At 41.4% G+C, this 20,173-nt stretch overlaps 1 protein-coding gene and 1 pseudogene across 1 annotated transcript; both read left to right on the top strand.

Moving 5' to 3' along the window:
• The first annotated feature begins 6,500 nt into the window (after positions 1–6,500).
• LOC135882936 (protocadherin beta-1-like) lies at positions 6,501–9,065 on the top strand. Its single transcript, XM_065409964.1, has one exon. The coding sequence runs from the start codon at positions 6,501–6,503 to the stop codon at positions 9,063–9,065; it is 2,565 nt and encodes an 854-aa protein (XP_065266036.1).
• A 4,659-nt stretch (positions 9,066–13,724) lies between these two features.
• LOC135882935 (protocadherin beta-3-like) lies at positions 13,725–17,977 on the top strand (annotated as a pseudogene).
• The last annotated feature ends 2,196 nt before the right edge of the window (positions 17,978–20,173 follow it).

Genomic DNA, 20,173 nt, shown 5'->3' with positions numbered 1-20,173 from the left:
CCTCCGCAAGCTATTTTTTGAGATTTTGTAGTCTTAGTTCACTTAGCTGTCCGGCAGTGAGGTAGCAAGGGAGAGGTTACTAGCACAATCACCTTGCTTGGTTGGAGGCTTTATTATGTCCTCAGGTGGAGAGGTTGTTTTCTTAGCAAGATTCAAAGGCACAGTGGGTCTATCAGCGGACAAAGGAGAGGTTACCAGCTCTTTATCTTGTTCTTTACTCCTGCTGTCCAGAAGGAGCAACAACACCAGGAGGAAAGATAGACCGATCATCAGTGGGAGAGCCATTCCAGTGAGAAACATGGGCAGGTAGTCAATTCTCGGCACTTCACAGCGGTGTTGATAATTAGCAGGACTTGATAAGGGTGCCTCAGCACCGAGCCAGGGCGGTTCCTCGCTGATGGACCCCCATGTAGACCCAGTCTCTTGGTTTCAGCGAGTGGCAGGGCTGCTATATGTAAAAAGACCTAACACATTTCATTAGTGCCTGGCAATAATTAAGCATTGTGTTATTTACTAAATGACTGTCCATCTGGGCCAGGGCCAGTGGGGCACAGCTGGTAGTCGCATTGGGCGCCCTGTTAGAATTTCATGAGGGCTGAGTTCGGTCTTTCGATTGGGAGTGGCCTTCAAAGGGCATTTGGCCATACTGGATCTGTAAAGCTGCACATAAATTTTTTATAATCAGTCCAGATATGCCAGATTGTGATACAAAATCCTTAAGCAAAAGTTTTACAACAGTTTTGGCATCTGCCTTTTTACAAGGAAATACATTACTAAAACTAACACATACTTACAATTACAACATTTAAACATTTGAATAAAGTCAATCTGAATATTTACAAAAGGTCCCCAGAGAGGGGAAAGTGCTGCCTGCCTAATCTTGACAGCTTTACCAACATTATGTTGCTGGAAGCAGTGCTGGGCCACAGAGGAAAAGTCTTATTTAACTGCAACAATTAACCCCCCCCCCCTTTGCTCATGCGTGCCATCCAGTGATGCATGCGAGCAAATAGGGTCACAGCACCTGAGGCGCAACCAGGCGGCCGTCTGGGCCAAAGGTGCTCAGGGTGTAAGGTGTACTTAGCAATCACTTCAAAAACAATTTGCAGCTTTTCAGTTGGTATCAGATTTTCCTATTATTTTTTCTGAAAGAAAAAGAGCATGTTTCTACCCTCTTGGGGTTGGCAGATTATTGCTTAAAATATTCCTTCTTTTTTTTTTTATAAATACCCTTGCTGCTTACAGGCAAAACTGAGGAATTACTCAAATTTCTCCCCATATTTTCCAGTATTTGTTTTATAGGCAGGTCAGGTTTTAATGGCCTCTATTTTTTAACTTCTGCTTTCAAACACACATTGATTTGAAAAGGAAAACACAATCCACTTTGGCTTCCCTTTGGCAAAGTGACCGTTGATTACACAGAGACACCTTAAGGCTTAGTGTGGGATACTGACTACAGCTTCTATCTGCTATTTGTTACCAAAACAGATTTAAAATCTTTTACCATTCTCCTGGCCTTGACTGCCCTGCTGCAGCCACAACGTTGTTTTTTTTTAATTAAAAAACAACAATTTAAATCTTGTAACACATTAAGTTACCTTAAGGATTAAATGCTAAATACCAAAATTAAACAATACTAGGGTTTTTTTGTTTGTTTGTTTGTTTGGCAAAAGTATTTTCGGTTTTACAACCTTAAAACAACACCAATTTATTTTAAACTTATAAAACAAAGATTTTACACATCAGGAGTGTTCTTTAGCAAATTTGACCAACTTTTGTATAGTCAAATGATTTCACTTAAATAACCTCTTGCCTGGATTATCTACAGACATTCCCAAAGGAATGGCTGCAAAGAAACCAAGAATTTTCCTTTCATAACACTTTCTTTTAACATTTATACAAAGTTTTACTGCTTAATTCCTTCCAGTAACTACAGAGTTAACTTCTCAATTTTTTTCTTTCAACTTCCTCAAACTGTGGTTGCCTGCTTGTCTGGGCCTGATCCTTTTCCTTTTGTTGCATTATTTCTTTCCATGGGCACAGGCATTGTTTCACTACCAATTTAGCAAGGAGGGTGGGCTTTTGACTAACCACCTTTTATTTATTTATACACACCTATTTACATACACACATTACATGTAGATACATCTTATTTAATAATAACCTTAATTCTTTATGTCCGGACTTAATACAATCTTTCCTTGAGGCGGTAACAACCCCTCAGCACCGGTGCATTGTAAGAAAGGATAGTAGCAGGGCTAGGGACAACGGGAAAGATAGGGAGAACAGCCACATTAACAGCACTGTAAAATAGGGGAGTTACACTCACTGACTATAGGAATAATGACTCCTTGCTGAATGCAGGAGATAATAACAGGTTGGATTTTTTCTTGGCCTGTTTTGATAGAGGGTACTCCTGCACCTTGGGAAGGGGTCTTGCTGGGTTTAGGCGAATCTTAACGGGTTGGGCAGACCCAATGCCCCCAACCTGGTTGGCATGATCGGCTCACAAGGCTCACAGGGAGAGACCTTAGCCAGCAGTTCCTGTTGCAACGAGGAAGGGCTGGGGTTGGTCTCCTCCTTTGGAGCGTCCATGTACAATTTAATTTACATAGCAAGTCTCTTCCCAAAAGGTTAACCAGCAAACAAGGACTGAGGAGGAAAACATGATGGTCAGACAGAGGACCAATAGAAACAGTCAGAGGTGAAGAGATGGGGTGGGGAATAGGAGTATTTCCCACCCCTACTGCATTTACTATCACAGAAGTTAAAGGGAGAGAATGGAAGTCACTGGCACGGAGAGTAGATCGTGATGCGCCAGTATCTAGCAGACAAGTGGTGGCTTGCCATCAATAATACAGGTTACATATGGCCCAGCCTGATTCAAGGGAATAAGCGGAGCGATGACTTAAAGGGTAGAGAGATATCTGCTGGCCAGCAGGGGCTTGTAAAAAACCCAATTTCTCCTTTGTCTCCTTTAATTGTGTTTTAAGTTTCTCCTGGGAGTCCTTGAGACTCCTCCTTTGAGATTCATGGCGCCGTTTTTCTCTTTCTCCATACCAATCGAAATATGCATCAAACTTTGGCCAGAAGTGCGCCTCTGAGGTGCAGGAGCAGAGCCAGGGTTTTTGCCACCCTAGGCGGCAGTGCTTCTCCTCTGAGCATTCAGTGACGGGGGTCCTTCTGCTCCGCAGCTTCAGGGCACTTTGGCATTCAGTGATGGGGGTCCTTCTGCTCCGCATCTTCAGGGCACCGGAGCGAGTGAAGGACCCGCTGCCGAATTTCCGTGAAGACCCGTAGCGGAAGGACCCCCCTGCCGCTGAATTTCTGCCAAGGGCGGCAAAATGCTGCCCCCCAAATCCTGCCACCATAGGCGACCGCCTAGGGTCTCCTAGTGGAAGCACCGGCCCTGCTGAGGTGCACAATCTTGTCAAGGTCAAAACTTTCCCTCTATGGGAGACCATAATTTTGAATCATCCCTGGTATACCAATTCCATTTTTTCCAGAAACTTTCAGGTAAAAGGACTAAAATTTGTGTACATATAAAACGCTGGTGTGCCTTTTGGCAGGACGGCAGTTCCTTTGGACTTACCGACCCCTATCTTCCTTGAGTCTACCCAATTATGGGACTCGAACCTGCGATCCCTAGGTTTCCGACTGTGTGATCCAATCTCACAATCCCTAGGTTTCCAACCGCGTGACCCGAGCCCACAATCCCTGGCTCCCACAATCCTCAGCTTTCCGGCCACCGAGGCAAGGCCTACAACCGAGGCCTACTCTGGTGGGGACTCCAACTCACACCTAGCCACTTACCCGTGACTCTTCCCAGGGAAACCAGAACCAAAAGGGTGTCAGGCATGTCTGATTTTCACGATTTTCAGCAGCTTATATAGAGTAAAAACACAATTAGCAATACACACTTCCTTGTTAACAATTTTTGCCATACTTGGAATGCACCTTCCATAAAAGGAAGGCAGCACCAGCCAGCCTTCCTGTTATTCACAGTTTGCCCTTTGCGGTTACAAACTTTTGGAACACTAGCAGTGGGCAGTTACATTTCGCAAGCCTGGTGATTACAAATAGTTCTGCTTTTGTATTTTTCCTTTACCCTGTCTCCAATACCTGCCCCCGCCCCTTTTTACGGTTAACTTGACCAAAGTTCAGGCCCAACAAAGTTCAGACCTGAGCCAAAGTTTAGGCCTGAGCCAATTTTCTACTACACTTCAGAGCCTACAAGTCCACTCAGTCCTACTTCTTGTTCAGCCAATCACAAAGAGAAACAAGTTTGTTTACATTTACAGGAGATAGTTGTTCATTTTAAGAACACTTTCACTGCAGATTTCAGAAAAAGCAAAGAAGGTACCAATGTGAGATTTCTAAAGATAGCTACAGCACTGGACCCAAAGTTTAAGAATCTGAAGTGCCTTCCAAAATCTGAGAGGGAGGAGCTGTGGAGCATGCTTTCAAAAGTCTTAAAAGAGCAACACTTCCGTGTGGAAACTACAGAACCTGAACCACCAAAAAAGAAAATCAGCCTTCTGCGGGTGGCATCTGATTCAGATAATGAAAATGAACATACGTTGGTCTGCACTGCTTTGGATTGCTATCGAGCAGAACCCGTCATCAGCATGGATGGATGTCCCCTGGAATTGTGGTTGAAGCATGAAGGGACATATAAGTCTTTAGTACATCTGGCACATACAGTGCTATGTGAATGCCTGTTCTCACTTTCAGGTGACATTATAAACAGGAAGAGGGCAGCATTATCTCCTGCAAATGTGAACAAACTTGTTTGTCTGAGCGACTGGCTGAACAAGAAGTAGGACTGAGTGGACTTGCAGGCTCTAAAATTTTACATTGTTTTATTTTTGAATGCAGGGTTTTTTGTACATAATTCTACATTTGTAAGTTCAACTTTCATGATAAAGAGATCGCACTATAGTACTTGTATTAGGTTAATTGAAAAATACTATTTCTTTTGTTTTTTACAGTGCAAATACTTGTAATCAAAAATAAATATAAAGTGAGCACTGTAAACTTTGTATTCTGTGTTGTAATTGAAATCAATGTATTTGAAAATGTAGAAAGCATCCAAAAATATTTAAATAAATGGTATTCTATTATTGTTTAAAAGTGGATTAATCATGATTAATTTTTTAATCACTTGACAGTCCTAGTATATATGAATGTACACACATAGTATAAGACAGACATAGGTATGTAAAATTGGCAAGCATTAGAAAATATTATGTACGTCCTTTGACATTCCAGCTAAAGAAATAACCTTGATCCTTTCCAAGAAAGAATCATCTCTCCCACCCCCCCCCTTCAATCCAAACTAACAGAGGAAATGCTAACCTTGTCAACTGAAGTAAAAAGGATGGACTTTTGACGTGACTGTTTCTCTTAAAGACTCCTAAGGAATTATCCTCATCCAAAAGAGACTTCTAGGTTTTTTTTGTTTCAATATGCTAATTTCTGGAATAGAACTAGCACTATAATTCAGCAGTGCTCCAACCAGCTCGATCAGGAGAACTGTTATAAAAGGAATACAGAGAAAGCTGTGAAAACAAGGATTGTTAGTTTTGCTTGAAAATAACATTCCGTGTTATAGCCAGATTCGTTGAATATTAACACACACGGACATATGAATCTAGGACAAAATAGTCAGACTGGTCTGACAGAAGAAAATAACAAGAAAAACACCAGCCCCAAACCCAGACTCGTTTGGGTATTAACTGCTCATAAGGGGCATGTTATTACGGGGTGGAGTCAATGAGAAGTCCACTTAAAATTCACGGGCAGGATGTGGCTCAATATTTGAAATACCTGGGGATATATCGCTAGCTAATGAAATAACTCTATCCTGACCGATGTACCAAAAAAATTACAAGTTTATATCAAACAGTCCATATTATTTTTCCAGTCAGTGCTTTCTAAAGATGCAGTGGATTCAGAAAACTACTGTAATGGCTGGATACTATTTTCACGAATTTAGTAACTGAAGGCGGCTGTAAGGAACTGAAAGATCCGACAACTCGCCCCCAAAGTGAAGTCCTTGTTTTGTAAAAGAGACTTCCAGAGGCGGAAAAGGATTTTCAGAATAATTAGAATTATCAAATTATAAATATTCATATAAAAGATATCTGAAGCTCTGCCTTTTACATTCCCTTTACATTCACTTCTGTTTTACACTAAACGGACTTAAATACTTTGCAAATGAGAGTGTTCCATTTACATGCGAGACTGGTAGCTGATGGCAAATATACAACAAAATTTCTGATCTTTGTAAATCGATTCAAAATCCAATCAGTATCAGCTGAGACGCTTGGTGGCAGTATTGGCTAAGGAGAACAGAGATCGACAACCTGAAACATTCGCGCGAGACTGGAATAGTTTATGTACGCAGGAGCAGGGATGCATGCAGCTCTGGAACTGCAGAAGAGACTACAGCAAGTGACATTATTTCACCACAGAGCTCTTTATATTTTCGCATTAAAATGGCGGATAAGCAGAGGAGAACAACAATCATTAGGCAAGTAGTGTCTCTCCTTTTATTTCTTTGCGTGTGGGCCCTCGGATCCGGAACAGTTCGCTATGCTGTGCCTGAGGAAATGGAAAGCGGGTCCTTTGTGGCTAATGTAGCAAAGGATCTAGGGCTAGACCCGAAGAGACTGTCTGCTCGCAGGGCCCGTGTGGTTTCCGAAGGCAGCCGCCAGCATTTCCAGCTAAACAGCAACACCGGGAACTTGTTTATTAAAGAGAAACTGGACAGAGAGGAACTGTGTGGGCAAACTGACCCCTGCATTCTGCATTTTGAAATAATCCTGGAAAATCCCTTGCAGTCCTATAGGGCTGAGGTAAGGGTTTATGATGTAAATGATCATTCTCCGGAGTTCTCAGATAATGAGCTGCTTCTAAAGATGCCCGAAAGCACTCCGCCTGGGTCCCGATTCCCTCTGGCAAACGCCCAGGATTTAGATGTCGGGAACAACAGTTTGCAGAGCTACGCCGTCAGTTCAACGGACCATTTCCGCGTATACACTCGCCATCGCAGCGACGGCAGGAAGTACGCGGAGCTGGTGTTGGAGACACCTTTGGATCGAGAGGAGCAGGCAGAAATTAGCTTCATGCTGACTGCGATAGACGGAGGCTCCCCAGCGCGGTCCGGTGCAGCGCAGGTACGAATAACTGTTCTGGATAGCAATGATAATGTTCCCGAGTTTTCCCAAACTCTTTATAGAGCACGGGTTTTGGAAAATTCCGAACAAGATTACGTGGTTCTGACAACTGATTCAGACGAAGGAATTAATGGAGCAATATCATATACATTTAGCCAAAAATCCAAAAAGAATGTCAGCGCATTCAGTATAAACCCGGTAACTGGGGAGATTCGACTTTTGGGACCACTAGATTTTGAGGAAACAGAAACCTATGAAATAGACGTTCAAGCTACAGATGGCGGGGGGCTGTCAGCACACAGCAAAGTCCTGGTGGAGGTGGTGGATGTCAATGACAATGCCCCAGAGGTGAAAGTAACATCTCTTGTTAGTCCGATACCGGAAGATTCCTCTCCCGAGACCGTGGTGGCCCTCTTCAATGTCAGAGACCGGGATTCTGGGGACAACGGGAGAACAGTCTGTTCCATAGAAGACGATCTGCCGTTTTCTGCAAAACCAACTTCAAAAAATTCCTATTCTTTAGTGACCGAAAATACATTTGACCGAGAAAAAGTATCGGAGTATAACATAACCATCACAGCCAGGGATTTGGGAACTCCCAGTCTTTCTACTGAAGAGAGAATCATTGTGAAAATATCCGACATTAATGACAATTCCCCAGAGTTCAGTCAAACATCATACATGATGTACGTCCGAGAAAACAACGGCCCAGCTGTATTGATAGGGAAAGTCAATGCTTTTGATTCAGACTCAGAGCAGAATGCCAAAGTGACATACTCTCTATGGCCTGCTGAGGTAGGTGGCCTTCCTCTGCTCTCCTATATCTCCATAAACTCGGAAAATGGGAATGTGTACGCTCTGCGATCCATGGATTATGAACAGATAGGAAGTTTCCAGGTTGCAGTGAGAGCTGCAGATGGCGGGTCCCCTCCACTAAACTCTGAAGTCATTGTTCGAGTTGTGATAATTGATGAAAATGACAACGCCCCCTTCATTTTATACCCTCTGCAGAACAGCAGCTCCCCCGCTAATGACCTGGTTCCCAGGTCGGCGGAGGCGGGTTACCTGGTGACGAAGGTGGTGGCTGTGGATGGAGATTCCGGTCAGAATTCTTGGCTTTCCTATCACTTGTTGAAGGCCACTGACCCAGGTCTATTTACTATCGCTTCCCAAAATGGTGAAATAAGAACCACGAGGCTAATAACAGACCGAGATACGATGAAGCAAATACTCATTGTGCTTGTTAGAGACAGCGGAGAATCGCCCCTTTCGTCATCTGCAACTTTAAACATCGCTCTAGTGGATGGGTTTTCAGACTTACACATGCGGTTTACAGATGCAGCTGTGGAAGAGGAAGAGAATGGCACATTAACTCTGTACTTAATAATTTCCTTGTGCTTAGTATTATTTGTTTTTTTTATTTCAATAATAGTATTTATAATTATCAAGCTTTATAGAAGAAGACATTATAGAGAAAGATTCATGTCTGCTTCTGGTAATTTTTATGGTAATAGCAACTTCCAAAATAATTTGGTAGATGTAACGGGTAACGGAACTCTGTCTCACAGTTATCGTTATGAAGTCTGTTTAACAACTGGATCAGGAAACAGCGAATTCAGATTCCTCAGACCCATTATCCCCTCTCTCCCACCTCAGCATGGCATTGCTGGAACGGACTCTGGAAAAGAACAGGATCTTCTTACTAACCTCCAGCTGAACACGGACCTAGAATCAGCGAACGAGGTTAGATTAACTTCTGATCTTCTCGAGTGTTTTTATTTCATTTTCGTTAATTATTTATTTAAAGTGTACCCATCATTAAAAGATAATGTAGAAGTTTTTATTTTCAAAATTATTCAGAAAGCGATTCCTTTCCTTCTCTAACGTACATATAAATATTGCCTTTACAATTTGAAGTTAGTATTTATTTGTGTACATTTAATGTTTTGTAGTTTATGTATTTTGGTTTAAAATATTTGGGTTATTAGATATCTTAAGCAATGAACAGATGTGAAAAGAGTTGGAAAATATTAAAATACTAATGGTGCATTGTATATGCATGTTATAAGGACATTATTAGTCTACCTTTTTGGAAATACTCTTGAATGTCCTAGTAGGGTGTACTGATTTGTGCTTTTGTTAAGGAGAGCTGGTGTTATTAAAAATTAGACTTTGCCATAAGTGTGGGTTAACGGGGAATTGGAGATGGTAAATTAATGGACCTAACCAGTTACACACTGTTATGTTGACTCACTGTTACCCAATTAAATTAATCGAGGCTCTAGGTATGCTCCCTCTGGGGCCTCATAACCCCACTGCGACAGTGTAGCCCCACCCACTTGTATTGGCCCTGTCCCTCCTCCAGCTGGGATGAGCTCTTCTTTTAGGCTAGCTGCTCTCTCAGACATTATACTGTTTACGGTATTTCCCTTGCCTCCATAACAGCTGGATACATTTTAAATATTTTTTTAGAATCCATACAAATGACAACGTCCCCTTCCTTTTATACCTTCTTCAAAACAACACCTCCCCTGCTATTGAACTGGTTCCCAGAACAGCAGAGGCGGGCTACCTTGTGAGTCAGTAGTGGAAATTCTGGTCAGAAATCTGCGCTTTCCTGCTAAACGCTGAAGGCCACTGAACCAGGTTATTGTGGTCATTTCCATAATGGGGAAATAAGAACCATTAGGATAATAACAGATCGGAACAGTATAGAGCGAAGGCTGGTTATTATAGGTATGGGCGCATTATCCCCAATACATTATTCTCCGTTCCTAAATCTACATTTCAATATTGATACGCAAATTTGGAATAACCCAGATTTTCAAAAGAACTCTGCGAAACGAATTGTTATCGATGTCCGGGTGAACTATTAGCTTATACAATTCTGGTTTTGCTGTTCTCGTTTTATCGAGAAAACACGTTCTTCATGATTTTTCAGTGTTAATGTTACACTTGACATCCGTTTTATTATGTACTGCCAATCGATTCTATTGGTGTACTTTCCCGATATGTGACTATATGATATTTAATACATTACTTATAGAAGCGTGTGTATATGTTTAATAGATATAGGTAAGCTATTTTAATAGACTTGTTTTCAAATTTTAGATATTTGATTTATGTATCTCTTTTTGTCATGAAATTGTAAACATTTTTACTCTATGATTAAGCTATTTTGCCCTTTATTATTTTGATTTAATCCAGGAATTCATTTAATTCAGTTGTTAAAATGCCACTTTATGGTTGTCTGGAGAGAGGAAAAAGCATTGCTCAATTTTCTTATTAGATTCAGAAGGACGTGAGGAGACATAAAGCTTGGCTTTATGCATGTATTGGAAGCATTTGAGCCTATGAACTCTCTGGACCTGTTTAAAGAGATTTCATATATAGATTGAAAAGGAAAAGAGACGGACTCCTTATTTATTAATTTACTCTTGTGTTGACTACCTGTTGAGGCTTTTCAAACACTTAAAAAGACATTCCCTGCTATGAGGAACCCAGAATCTAAGGGATCCCCTGAAAGTCTTGTAAGGAGACCTTTAAGGGAGGAGAAGTAATTGACCTTCATGGCTCTCTGGACTCTATAGAATGGGAACCGTAGAATGATAGAATCATAGAATATCAAGGTTGGAAGGGACCTCAGGAGGTCATCTAGTCCAACCCCCGGCTCAAAGCAGGACCAATCTCTAACTATATCATCCCTGCCAGGGCTTTGTCAAGTCTGACCTTAAAATCCTCTAAGGAAGGATTCCAGCTTCTCCTCCACTGTAACCCCTAGGTCCTTTTCTGCAGAACTGCTGCCTAGCCATTGGTCCCCAGTCTGTAGCAATGCGTGGGATTCTTCCTTCCTAAGTGCAAGACTCTGCACTTGTCCTTGTTGAACCTCATCATATTTCCTTTAGCCCAATCCTCTAATTTGTCTAGGTCCCTCTGTATCCTATCCCTACCCTCCAGCGTATCTACGCTCCTCCCAGTTTAGTGTCATCTGCAAACTTGCTGAGGGTGTCATCTGCAAACTTGCTGAGAGTGCAGTCAACACCATCCTCCAGATCATTAATGAAGACATTGAACATTAATCCTTGACTTTCTTCTTGTTCCCTCTCTAGTCATGCTCGGTTTTGAAGCGTGACAGCACTTTGTTTTGATCATTGATCGCCAGAGGAGCTGATAGGTCTGGAAATCTAGCCTTGAATGTTTGTCTGTTGTCATTCCTGAGGTGGTTTCCCATCATCATCAGCATAGCTGTGTGGACTGAGTTAGGACTGGGAAAAGTCCAGCAGGTCAGCTAATTATACGTTGGTTATACCCAATGAAGTTCGGATAAAGAAAAATGGGAAAGGTTATTGGCATCCAGTGGTGATTTCCTGAGAGACAGACTGATTAGGGCCCATTTCAGAGTGTTTGGGAGAGTGCCTTCCCTGAAGGATACATTGATTATTTCCTTCCGTGGGGGACCTATGTGCTGTTCGCAGGTTTTCAACAGCACACGGGCACAGATCCATTTCACACATGGTGGACTTCCCACATGGCATGTGTGGATACTGTGAATTCACAGAAGACAATTGCTGAGGCCTGTGTTTTCGAGAAGTCCTTGTCCTTGTGCTGCCGTGGATCTGAAAAAGTGTGTCTTGAGCCACCAGCATTCTTACCTTCTGCTATCCTGCATCATCTGGCACAGCTCATCCATGAATCATAGTCACCTGTGTTGCGGTGAGAGAGTAAGAGCAGAATATCAGTGACATAGGACATCAGATGACTACGTTGTTCCTAAAGCTGTCAGAACTCTGTGTCTGTGTCTGGTTCCTTGTATCCTTTAGGACAATTTGGAAGTTCAGTGGAATCATTAACTTTTATGAGTGTGTGAGGAAGATAGGGAGGGCAATTTGTTTTTCAGACTATTTATTGAATCAAGGGCAAGAGCAATGATCTCTATCCAGAAGAAGTGGTGATTGGATCAGGAAAGCGAGTATTATTTATTTCTTCCATGTTTACTCCCAGTCCAAATATTAGGTCCGGTATGTGGCCAGCTTTGGGTGTAGTTTCAATGACCACTTCGGAAAATTATCTTGCTGCTTTGGTGAATATAAGGGTTTGAACCAGGTTTTTTTGTGCTGTTGTCTACGTGGGTATTTAAAACCACGATTAATCTATTTTGATTTATAGATGTATGGTTTCAAATGGTTTTATTCTCTTCTACACGTGAGACTGGATGAATGCAGTGTGGCTCCGCATCCTCATTCCTTGACTCTGATTTCCGGTTGAAATGCGCATTTGGTAGGAATGAGCTGTGTCATCAAAATCCCGGCAGTGCTTTCCAGCCACTTCTCCTTGCTGCAGGAAAGTCTGGAGCCTCATCCGTTATTAGGTCATGCCTGGTGATGGCCGAAATGGGGACATAACAACAGAATGAACTAGTGCCGTGTCATGTATTTGTAAAACGGATGAGGACAAGAGAAATTCAGTGTTCTTTTACTCCTCTTGCTAAGTACAGCTAATAAATGTGATATCTCTGAGATAAGGGAACGGAAGGGCAGGATTTTCACATAACATAAGAACATAAGAATGGCCATACTAGGTCAGACCAAAGGTCCATCCAGCCCAGTATCCTATCTACCGACAGTGACCAATGCCAGGTGTCCCAGAGAGAGTGAACCTAACAGATAATGATCCAGTGATCTCTCTCCTGCCATCCATCTCCACCCTCTGACAAACAGGCTAGGGACACCATTCCTTACCAATCCTGGCTAATAGCCATTAAAGGACTTAACCTCCAAGAATTTAACTAGCTCTCTTTTAAACCCTGTTATAGTCCTAGCCTTCACAACCTCCTCAGGCAGGGAGTTCCACATACACTCATAAACAGGCGTTAGTAAAACAGCACAAATACTGTTATTTGTGGAAAATATACTCCTAGTTTTATTCTTTCTTACTTTTAAAAGATCAGCGGTAACTGAAGTGTGCAAAGACATTTTGCAATGACAATTTATCTTTTCTGTTTTATATTATATTATATTATATTATATTATATTATATTTTATTTTATTTATTTATTTATTTATTTATTTATTGATAGATATCTATGCATTTTTCATTCCTGAAAGAAAGCTTTTTTCTCCATCCAGAATTTATACAACGATTGTATCCATTTAATTACTTTTATTAATTGTGTTATTACTTTTTCTGAACCTCAAAGGAGGAAAATAATTTGGAAGAATATTTTGAAACGGGAAGAATCCCTTTTTAAAGCCGCTTGGTAGTGCTATTGGCCAAGGCGGCGCTGAAACAGAACTGGGTGTGTGTCCTGTAAACCCAGCCGTTCAGCCAGACAGTATCAGTCAGAGACGCCGGAGAGCAGACACCGGGGCATTACTTTGTGAGGAATGAGGGACTGAACAATGTTTAGCGCGTTTTGAAGGGGCATTATAGCTTTACGTGTAAAGGGATATACAATAAAATCTATTTTCCCGCATTCTGCAATATTTTCGTCTGGGAAATAAGGGGACTTCCTGACAGGAGTTTTGGAGGAGATTTGTGAGACGAATGGCGACTACAAACCTGAAAATCGCATTAACAAGGCAAGTTCTGTGTTTCTGTGTTTTTATCTCTGCACCTTATGTTCTCTCTGAAACGATTCGCTATTCTGTACCTGAAGAGATGGAAAATGGGTCCATTGTAGCTAATATTGCAAAAGATCTGGGGCTGGATTTGAGGAAACTGTCTGCTTGTGGGGCCGGATTGTTTCAGAAGACAGCAAGCAGCGCTTTCAATTTGAACGCAGTACAGGGGCTTTGTTAATTAAAGACCGAATAGATCGCGAGGAGATTTGTAGGAAAATTGTCATGTACACTGTACATTTTCAATTATTACTGGAAAATCCATTGCAATTATTTCGATCTGAAGTGGAAATTTATGATATCAATGACCATTCTCCAGTTTTCTCTGAGGACAAATTAATTTTCAAGATCTCCGAAACAATTGATTCTGGATCTCGTTTTCCACTAGAGGGCGCTGAGGATTTTGATGTGGGAAGTAACAACATTCAGAATTATACTATCATTCCTCCTAATGAATATTTTAACGTATATTTTCGGGATGAAAATGACGGTGATAAATACTTAGAGCGAGTATTGGAAAAATCATTGGACAGAGAGGGGCCGCCTGAGATCAGTTTTATTCTCACTGGTATAGATGATGGATCTCCCCCCAGATCCGGTACAACACAAATTCACATCATGGTTCTGGATGTAAATGATAATGCTCCTATCTTTACTCGGGAGTTGTACAAAGTTATGATTTTGGAAAACAGCCCAGAAGACTCTATGTTTGTCACGGTCATTGCAACTGATTTAGATAAAGGACTTAATGGGGAGATAGCTTATTCATTCAGTCAAAATGCGGGGAAGAGCCATTCAGCATTCAAAATAATCCCTCTGAGTGGTGAAATACGAATAGTAAAACCTCTGGATTTTGAATTTATTGAGAAATACGAGATTGGCGTTCGAGCCACAGATGGCGGAGGTCTGTCTGCACTCTGCAAAGTTCTTGTAGAAGTTTTGGATGTGAATGACAATCCCCCTGAAGTGACAATAAATTCGCTCATGAGCCTCATACCAGAAAACTCATCTCCTGAGACAGTGGTGGCCTTTTTCAGCATTAAGGATCTCGACTCCGGGGGAAATGGGAGAACATCTTGTTCTATTGAAGATCAACTGCCTTTTGCTCTAAAACCAGCTTTTAAGAATTATCATGAACCGGTGACAGAAAAACCTCTGGACAGAGAGAAAGATTCACAGTATGTTATAACCATCACTGCTACAGACTCAGGGTCCCCCTCGCTTACTACCACTGAAGCCATTACGGTGCAAATATTGGACATCAATGACAATGCCCCTCTGTTTAATCAGGCATTTTACACCATGTATGTGCATGAGCATAATAATCCAACTGCATTAATTGGCACCATAACTGCTGTTGATCGGGATTTAGGACAGAATGCCAACGTGAAATATTCTAAGGGGGGGAGGGATAGCTCAGTGGTTTGAGTATTGGCCTACTAAACCCACGATTGTGAGTTCAATCCTTGAGGGGGCTACTTAGGGATCTGGGGCAAAATCAGTACTTGGTCCTGCTAGTGAAGGCAGGGGGCTGGACTCGATGACCTTTCAAGGTCCCTTCCAGTTCTAGGAGATAGGATATCTCCATTAATTAATTAAATTATTAATTAATTAAAATATTGCCTGCTCGGAAAGCTGATCAGTCCTTAAATTCCTACATATCTATTAATTCTACGGCCATTGGACTACGAGCTTATAACAAATATCGATGTCCTAGTACAAGCTTCAGACTTTGGCTCTCCTCCATTAAGCACAAATGTCACAGTTCATGTAATCATTATTGACGAAAATGACAACTCTCCAGTTATTTTATTCCCCCCGCAGAACAGCTCTTCTGCCTCAGTTGACTTGGCTCCCAGAACAGCGGAGGCAGGCTATCTTGTAACTAAGGTGGTGGCTGTAGATGGAGATTCTGGTCAGAATTCTTGGCTTTCCGACCAACTCTTCAGGTCAACTGATCCTGGTCTATTCATGGTGGGGCTTCAAAATGGGGAAATAAGATCCATCAGGCCAATAACTGAGCGAGATTAATTGGAATTAATTGATAAACTCAACATTAACAAGTCACCGGGACCAGATGGCATTCACCCAAGAGTTCTGAAAGAACTCAAATGTGAAGTTGCGGAACTATTAACTAAGGTTTGTAACCTGTCCTTTAAATCGGCTTCGGTACCCAATGACTGGAAGTTAGCTAATGTAACGCCAATATTTAAAAAGGGCTCTAGGGGTGATCCCGGCAATTACAGACCGGTAAGTCTAACGTCGGTACCGGGCAAATTAGTTGAAACAATAGTAAAGAACAAAATTGTCAGACACATAGAAAAACATAAACTCTTGAGCAATAGTCAACATGGTTTCTGTAAAGGGAAATCGTGTCTTACTAATCTATTAGAGTTCTTTGAAAGGGTCAACAAACATGTGGACAAGGGGGATCCGGTGGACATAGTGTACTTAGATTTCCAGAAAGCCTTTGACAAGGTCCCTCACCAAAGGCTCTTACGTAAATTAAGCTGTCATGGGATAAAAGGGAAGGTCCTTTCATGGATTGAGAACTGGTTAAAGGACAGGGAACAAAGGGTAGGAATTAATGGTAAATTCTCAGAATGGAGAGGGGTAACTAGTGGTGTTCCCCAAGGGTCAGTCCTAGGACCTATCCTATTCAATTTATTCATAAATGATCTGGAGAAAGGGGTAAACAGTGAGGTGGCAAAGTTTGCAGATGATACTAAACTACTCAAGATAGTTAAGACCAAAGCAGATTGTGAAGAACTTCAAAAAGATCTCACAAAACTAAGTGATTGGGCAACAAAATGGCAAATGAAATTTAATGTGGATAAATGTAAAGTAATGCACATTGGAAAAAATAACCCCAACTATACATACAACATGATGGGGGCTAATTTAGCTACAACGAGTCAGGAAAAAGATCTTGGCGTCATCGTGGATAGTTCTCTAAAGATGTCCACGCAGTGTGCAGAGGCGGTCAAAAAAGCAAACAGGATGTTAGGAATCATTAAAAAGGGGATAGAGAATAAGACTGAGAATATATTATTGCCCTTATATAAATCCATGGTTCGCCCACATCTCGAATACTGTGTACAGATGTGGTCTCCTCACCTCAAAAAAGATATTATAGCACTAGAAAAGGTTCAGAAAAGAGCAACTAAAATGATTAAGGGTTTAGAGAGGGTCCCATATGAGGAAAGATTAAAGAGGCTAGGACTCTTCAGTTTGGAAAAGAGAAGACTAAGGGGGGACATGATAGAGGTATATAAAATCATGAGTGATGTTGAGAAAGTGGATAAGGAAAAGTTATTTACTTATTCCCATAATACAAGAACTAGGGGTCACCAAAAGAAATTAATAGGCAGCAGGTTTAAAACAAATAAAAGGAAGTTCTTCTTCACGCAGCGCACAGTCAACTTGTGGAACTCCTTACCTGAGGAGGCTGTGAAGGCTAGGACTATAACAATGTTTAAAAGGGGACTGGATAAATTCATGGTGGCTAAGTCCATAAATGGCTATTAGCCAGGATGGGTAAGAATGGTGTCCCTAGCCTCTGTTCGTCAGAGGATGGAGATGGATGGCAGGAGAGAGATCACTTGATCATTGCCTGTTAGGTTCACTCCCTCTGGGGCATCTGGCATTGGCCACTGTCGGTAGACAGATACTGGGCTAGATGGACCTTTGGTCTGACCCAGTACGGCCTTTCTTATGTTCTTATGTTCTTATGAGACTCCTTCAGGCAGAAACTCATCATCCTTGTTAGCGACAATGGACGACCGCCTCTTTCCACTACTCCGGTGCTGAATATCCTTCTGGACCGGTGGAGGGATTCTCTGACGCACATATGCCACTCACTGACTCGGCTCAGGAGGAGGAAAACGGCAGTATATTAACTATGTATTTAGCAATTTCGTTGGCTTTAATTTCATTTCTCTTCCTGGTTGCGCTAATGATACTCATAGTTAAGTTATGTAACAAAAACAATTTGAGGAGAATTACATGTCAACCTCTGGTATGATTTATGGAGGTTGTAACTTTCTGAGTAACTTGGTTGATGTAAATGATACGGGAACTCTGTCCCACGCTTATCATTATGAAGTCTGTTTAACAACTGGTTCGGGTAACAGCGAATTCAAGTTTCTGAAACCGCTCATTCCCAGCTCAGCACTGTAATATAGAAGGGACTGTTGAGAGAAGCGGATTTTAAGAATATTCTTAACCCCAATAAGGAGGTGGGCTCAGAAAACCAGATGAACATACGTTGATATTATTTCTCATTATTTTTCTTTAGATCTTGCTATATTTTTCTTTAGATCTTGTTTATGAAGTGGGTTGATGTTTTTCACACAAAATGATACTGAAGTTTTATCCAGGACTGTAGTCTCATTTGACACTGTATAGGAGGTTAAAGGAACTACATGCCTGACTGAGAGAAACAGAATTTGGTCCGTAAGGATGATTAAGATGACTTGTTGGGTTTTTGTTTGTTTGTTTGAAACTTCTGGAAAGTGTATATGCCACGTAACACAATATTTATCTTTTATGCTTAGCAAAACCAAGGGTTAATTACAAAGCAAGGTGTACTGGACTGTTTATTTGGATAAATACTTTTCTGATTCCTTTATAACATTTCTGAATATCTTTGTAGAATTAACAGGGTTCCACAACCCTTCTCCTTCATAAACTTCGCTTAGTTAAATTTAGCAATCACATTGAACTTAATAAAATTTAATTGTACACAATGTGACAGTCCTATACCTTCAGACAATGGTGATATACTAAATTAAACGTAGTTTCAGGCTGCTTCCAGATGCTAAAGGGAAGAGATTCCCACTTCTTTTGATAGAGTGATTCACATTGTTTTACTAAATCAGTAACAACTTCAGTGTGATATTTTGTTGTCAGAGAAAATAAATGTTAGAAAAAATAGTTTTAATACAACCAGTGTGGTACTATATGAATATTCTACCATCATCATACAATTTAGTGAACCATGAACTACTTTTTCAGATTTGTTTCGATACATACACTATAATCTTTTATACTTGTGCATGCAGATAGTGGCGCTGCTTGCTGTCGCATGTTTTGTCTTGTTAGCAATTTATCGGATGATCCGATGACATATATGTTCTATATCTGTATATGTTGCTTTAACAATTTTAAAGAAAAAAGTGTGACACGGTAATGGGCAAATCCGTGAGAGCCTATACTACAGTATGGTATTTCAACTCATAATTGGAAGCGGCAATTGTCTTTGAGCAATAAACAAAAGGAGAATTAAATTCTACACAGGAAAAGTGTTGTTGGGATGAGATTTCTCTGATGAGGAGATTAAGAAATTAGAACAAGAACTCTACCTCTTGTGTATTATCTTCCGAGTGTCTCCTTGAGTAATAAAGTAATCTTCCCTCAAATTATTTAACCGTTTGTAATGCTGCCTACATTGACTCTAGAGCCTGAGTACCAACCTCAAGGACGATTGTTAGGAACCAGGGCACAAACCTCAAATTGGATGTGAGTTCAGATTTCACCAACAAATTATCAAGTGTAAACGCCTCAGGCACTATAAACTGGCCATCAGGAAGTTTAGACTTGAAATTAGACCAAGGTTTCTAACCATCAGAGGAGTGAAGTTCTGGAATAGCCTTCCAAGGGGAGCAGAGGAGGCAAAAGACATATCTGGCTTCAAGACTAAGCTTGATAAGTTTATGGAAGGGATGGTATGATGGGATAGCCTAATTTTGGCAATTAATTGATATTTGACCTATTAGTGGTAAATATGCCCAATGGCCTGTGATGGGATGTTAGATGGGGTGGGATCTGAGTTACTACAGAGAATTCTTTCCTGGGTGTCTGGCTGGTGAGTCTTGCCCACATGCTCAGCGTTTAGCTGATTGCCATATTTGGGGTCAGGAAGGAATTTTCCTCCAGGGCAGATTGGCAGAGGCCCTGGGGGTTTTTTTTTTTTTTGCCTTCTTCTGCAGTGTGGGGCACGGGTCACTTGCTGAAGGATTCTCTGCACCTTGAAGTCTTTAAACCACAAGTTGAAGACTTCAATAGCTCGGACATAGTTCAGGATTCTACTGAAGTGGCGTGGAGACTTAGGTGCAGATTGTGTGCTCCCTCCATCCCCTGAGTGCCACTCTAGTGGAAGCCGAAGCTGCGAGGCAGGGAGCCTGCCTCCGGCAGAAAGGAAGTGACCCAAATCCAATTAATTCTGGCTATCTCCAACTATTCTATAGTCTCCAGCAGACAAAGATTAAAGTAAGCGGGAGGGCAGGAGAGGGTGAACAGAGTGTCCCTGGCTTGGATAAGCAGCTCTCCCCTACAACTGTCCCTCGTTCTTGGCTGGTGATAGGAACCTGATTC

This window comes from Emys orbicularis, chromosome 8 (genome assembly GCF_028017835.1).
Source record: "Emys orbicularis isolate rEmyOrb1 chromosome 8, rEmyOrb1.hap1, whole genome shotgun sequence".
In the NCBI taxonomy this organism is placed as follows: domain Eukaryota; kingdom Metazoa; phylum Chordata; order Testudines; family Emydidae; genus Emys; species Emys orbicularis.
This window is presented reverse-complemented; position numbering and strand designations above follow the sequence as displayed.

Excerpts from the sequence above, each read along its gene's own strand:
- LOC135882936 (XM_065409964.1), top strand. The coding sequence starts at position 6,501 with ATGGCGGATAAGCAGAGGAGAACAACAATCATTAGGCAAGTAGTGTCT.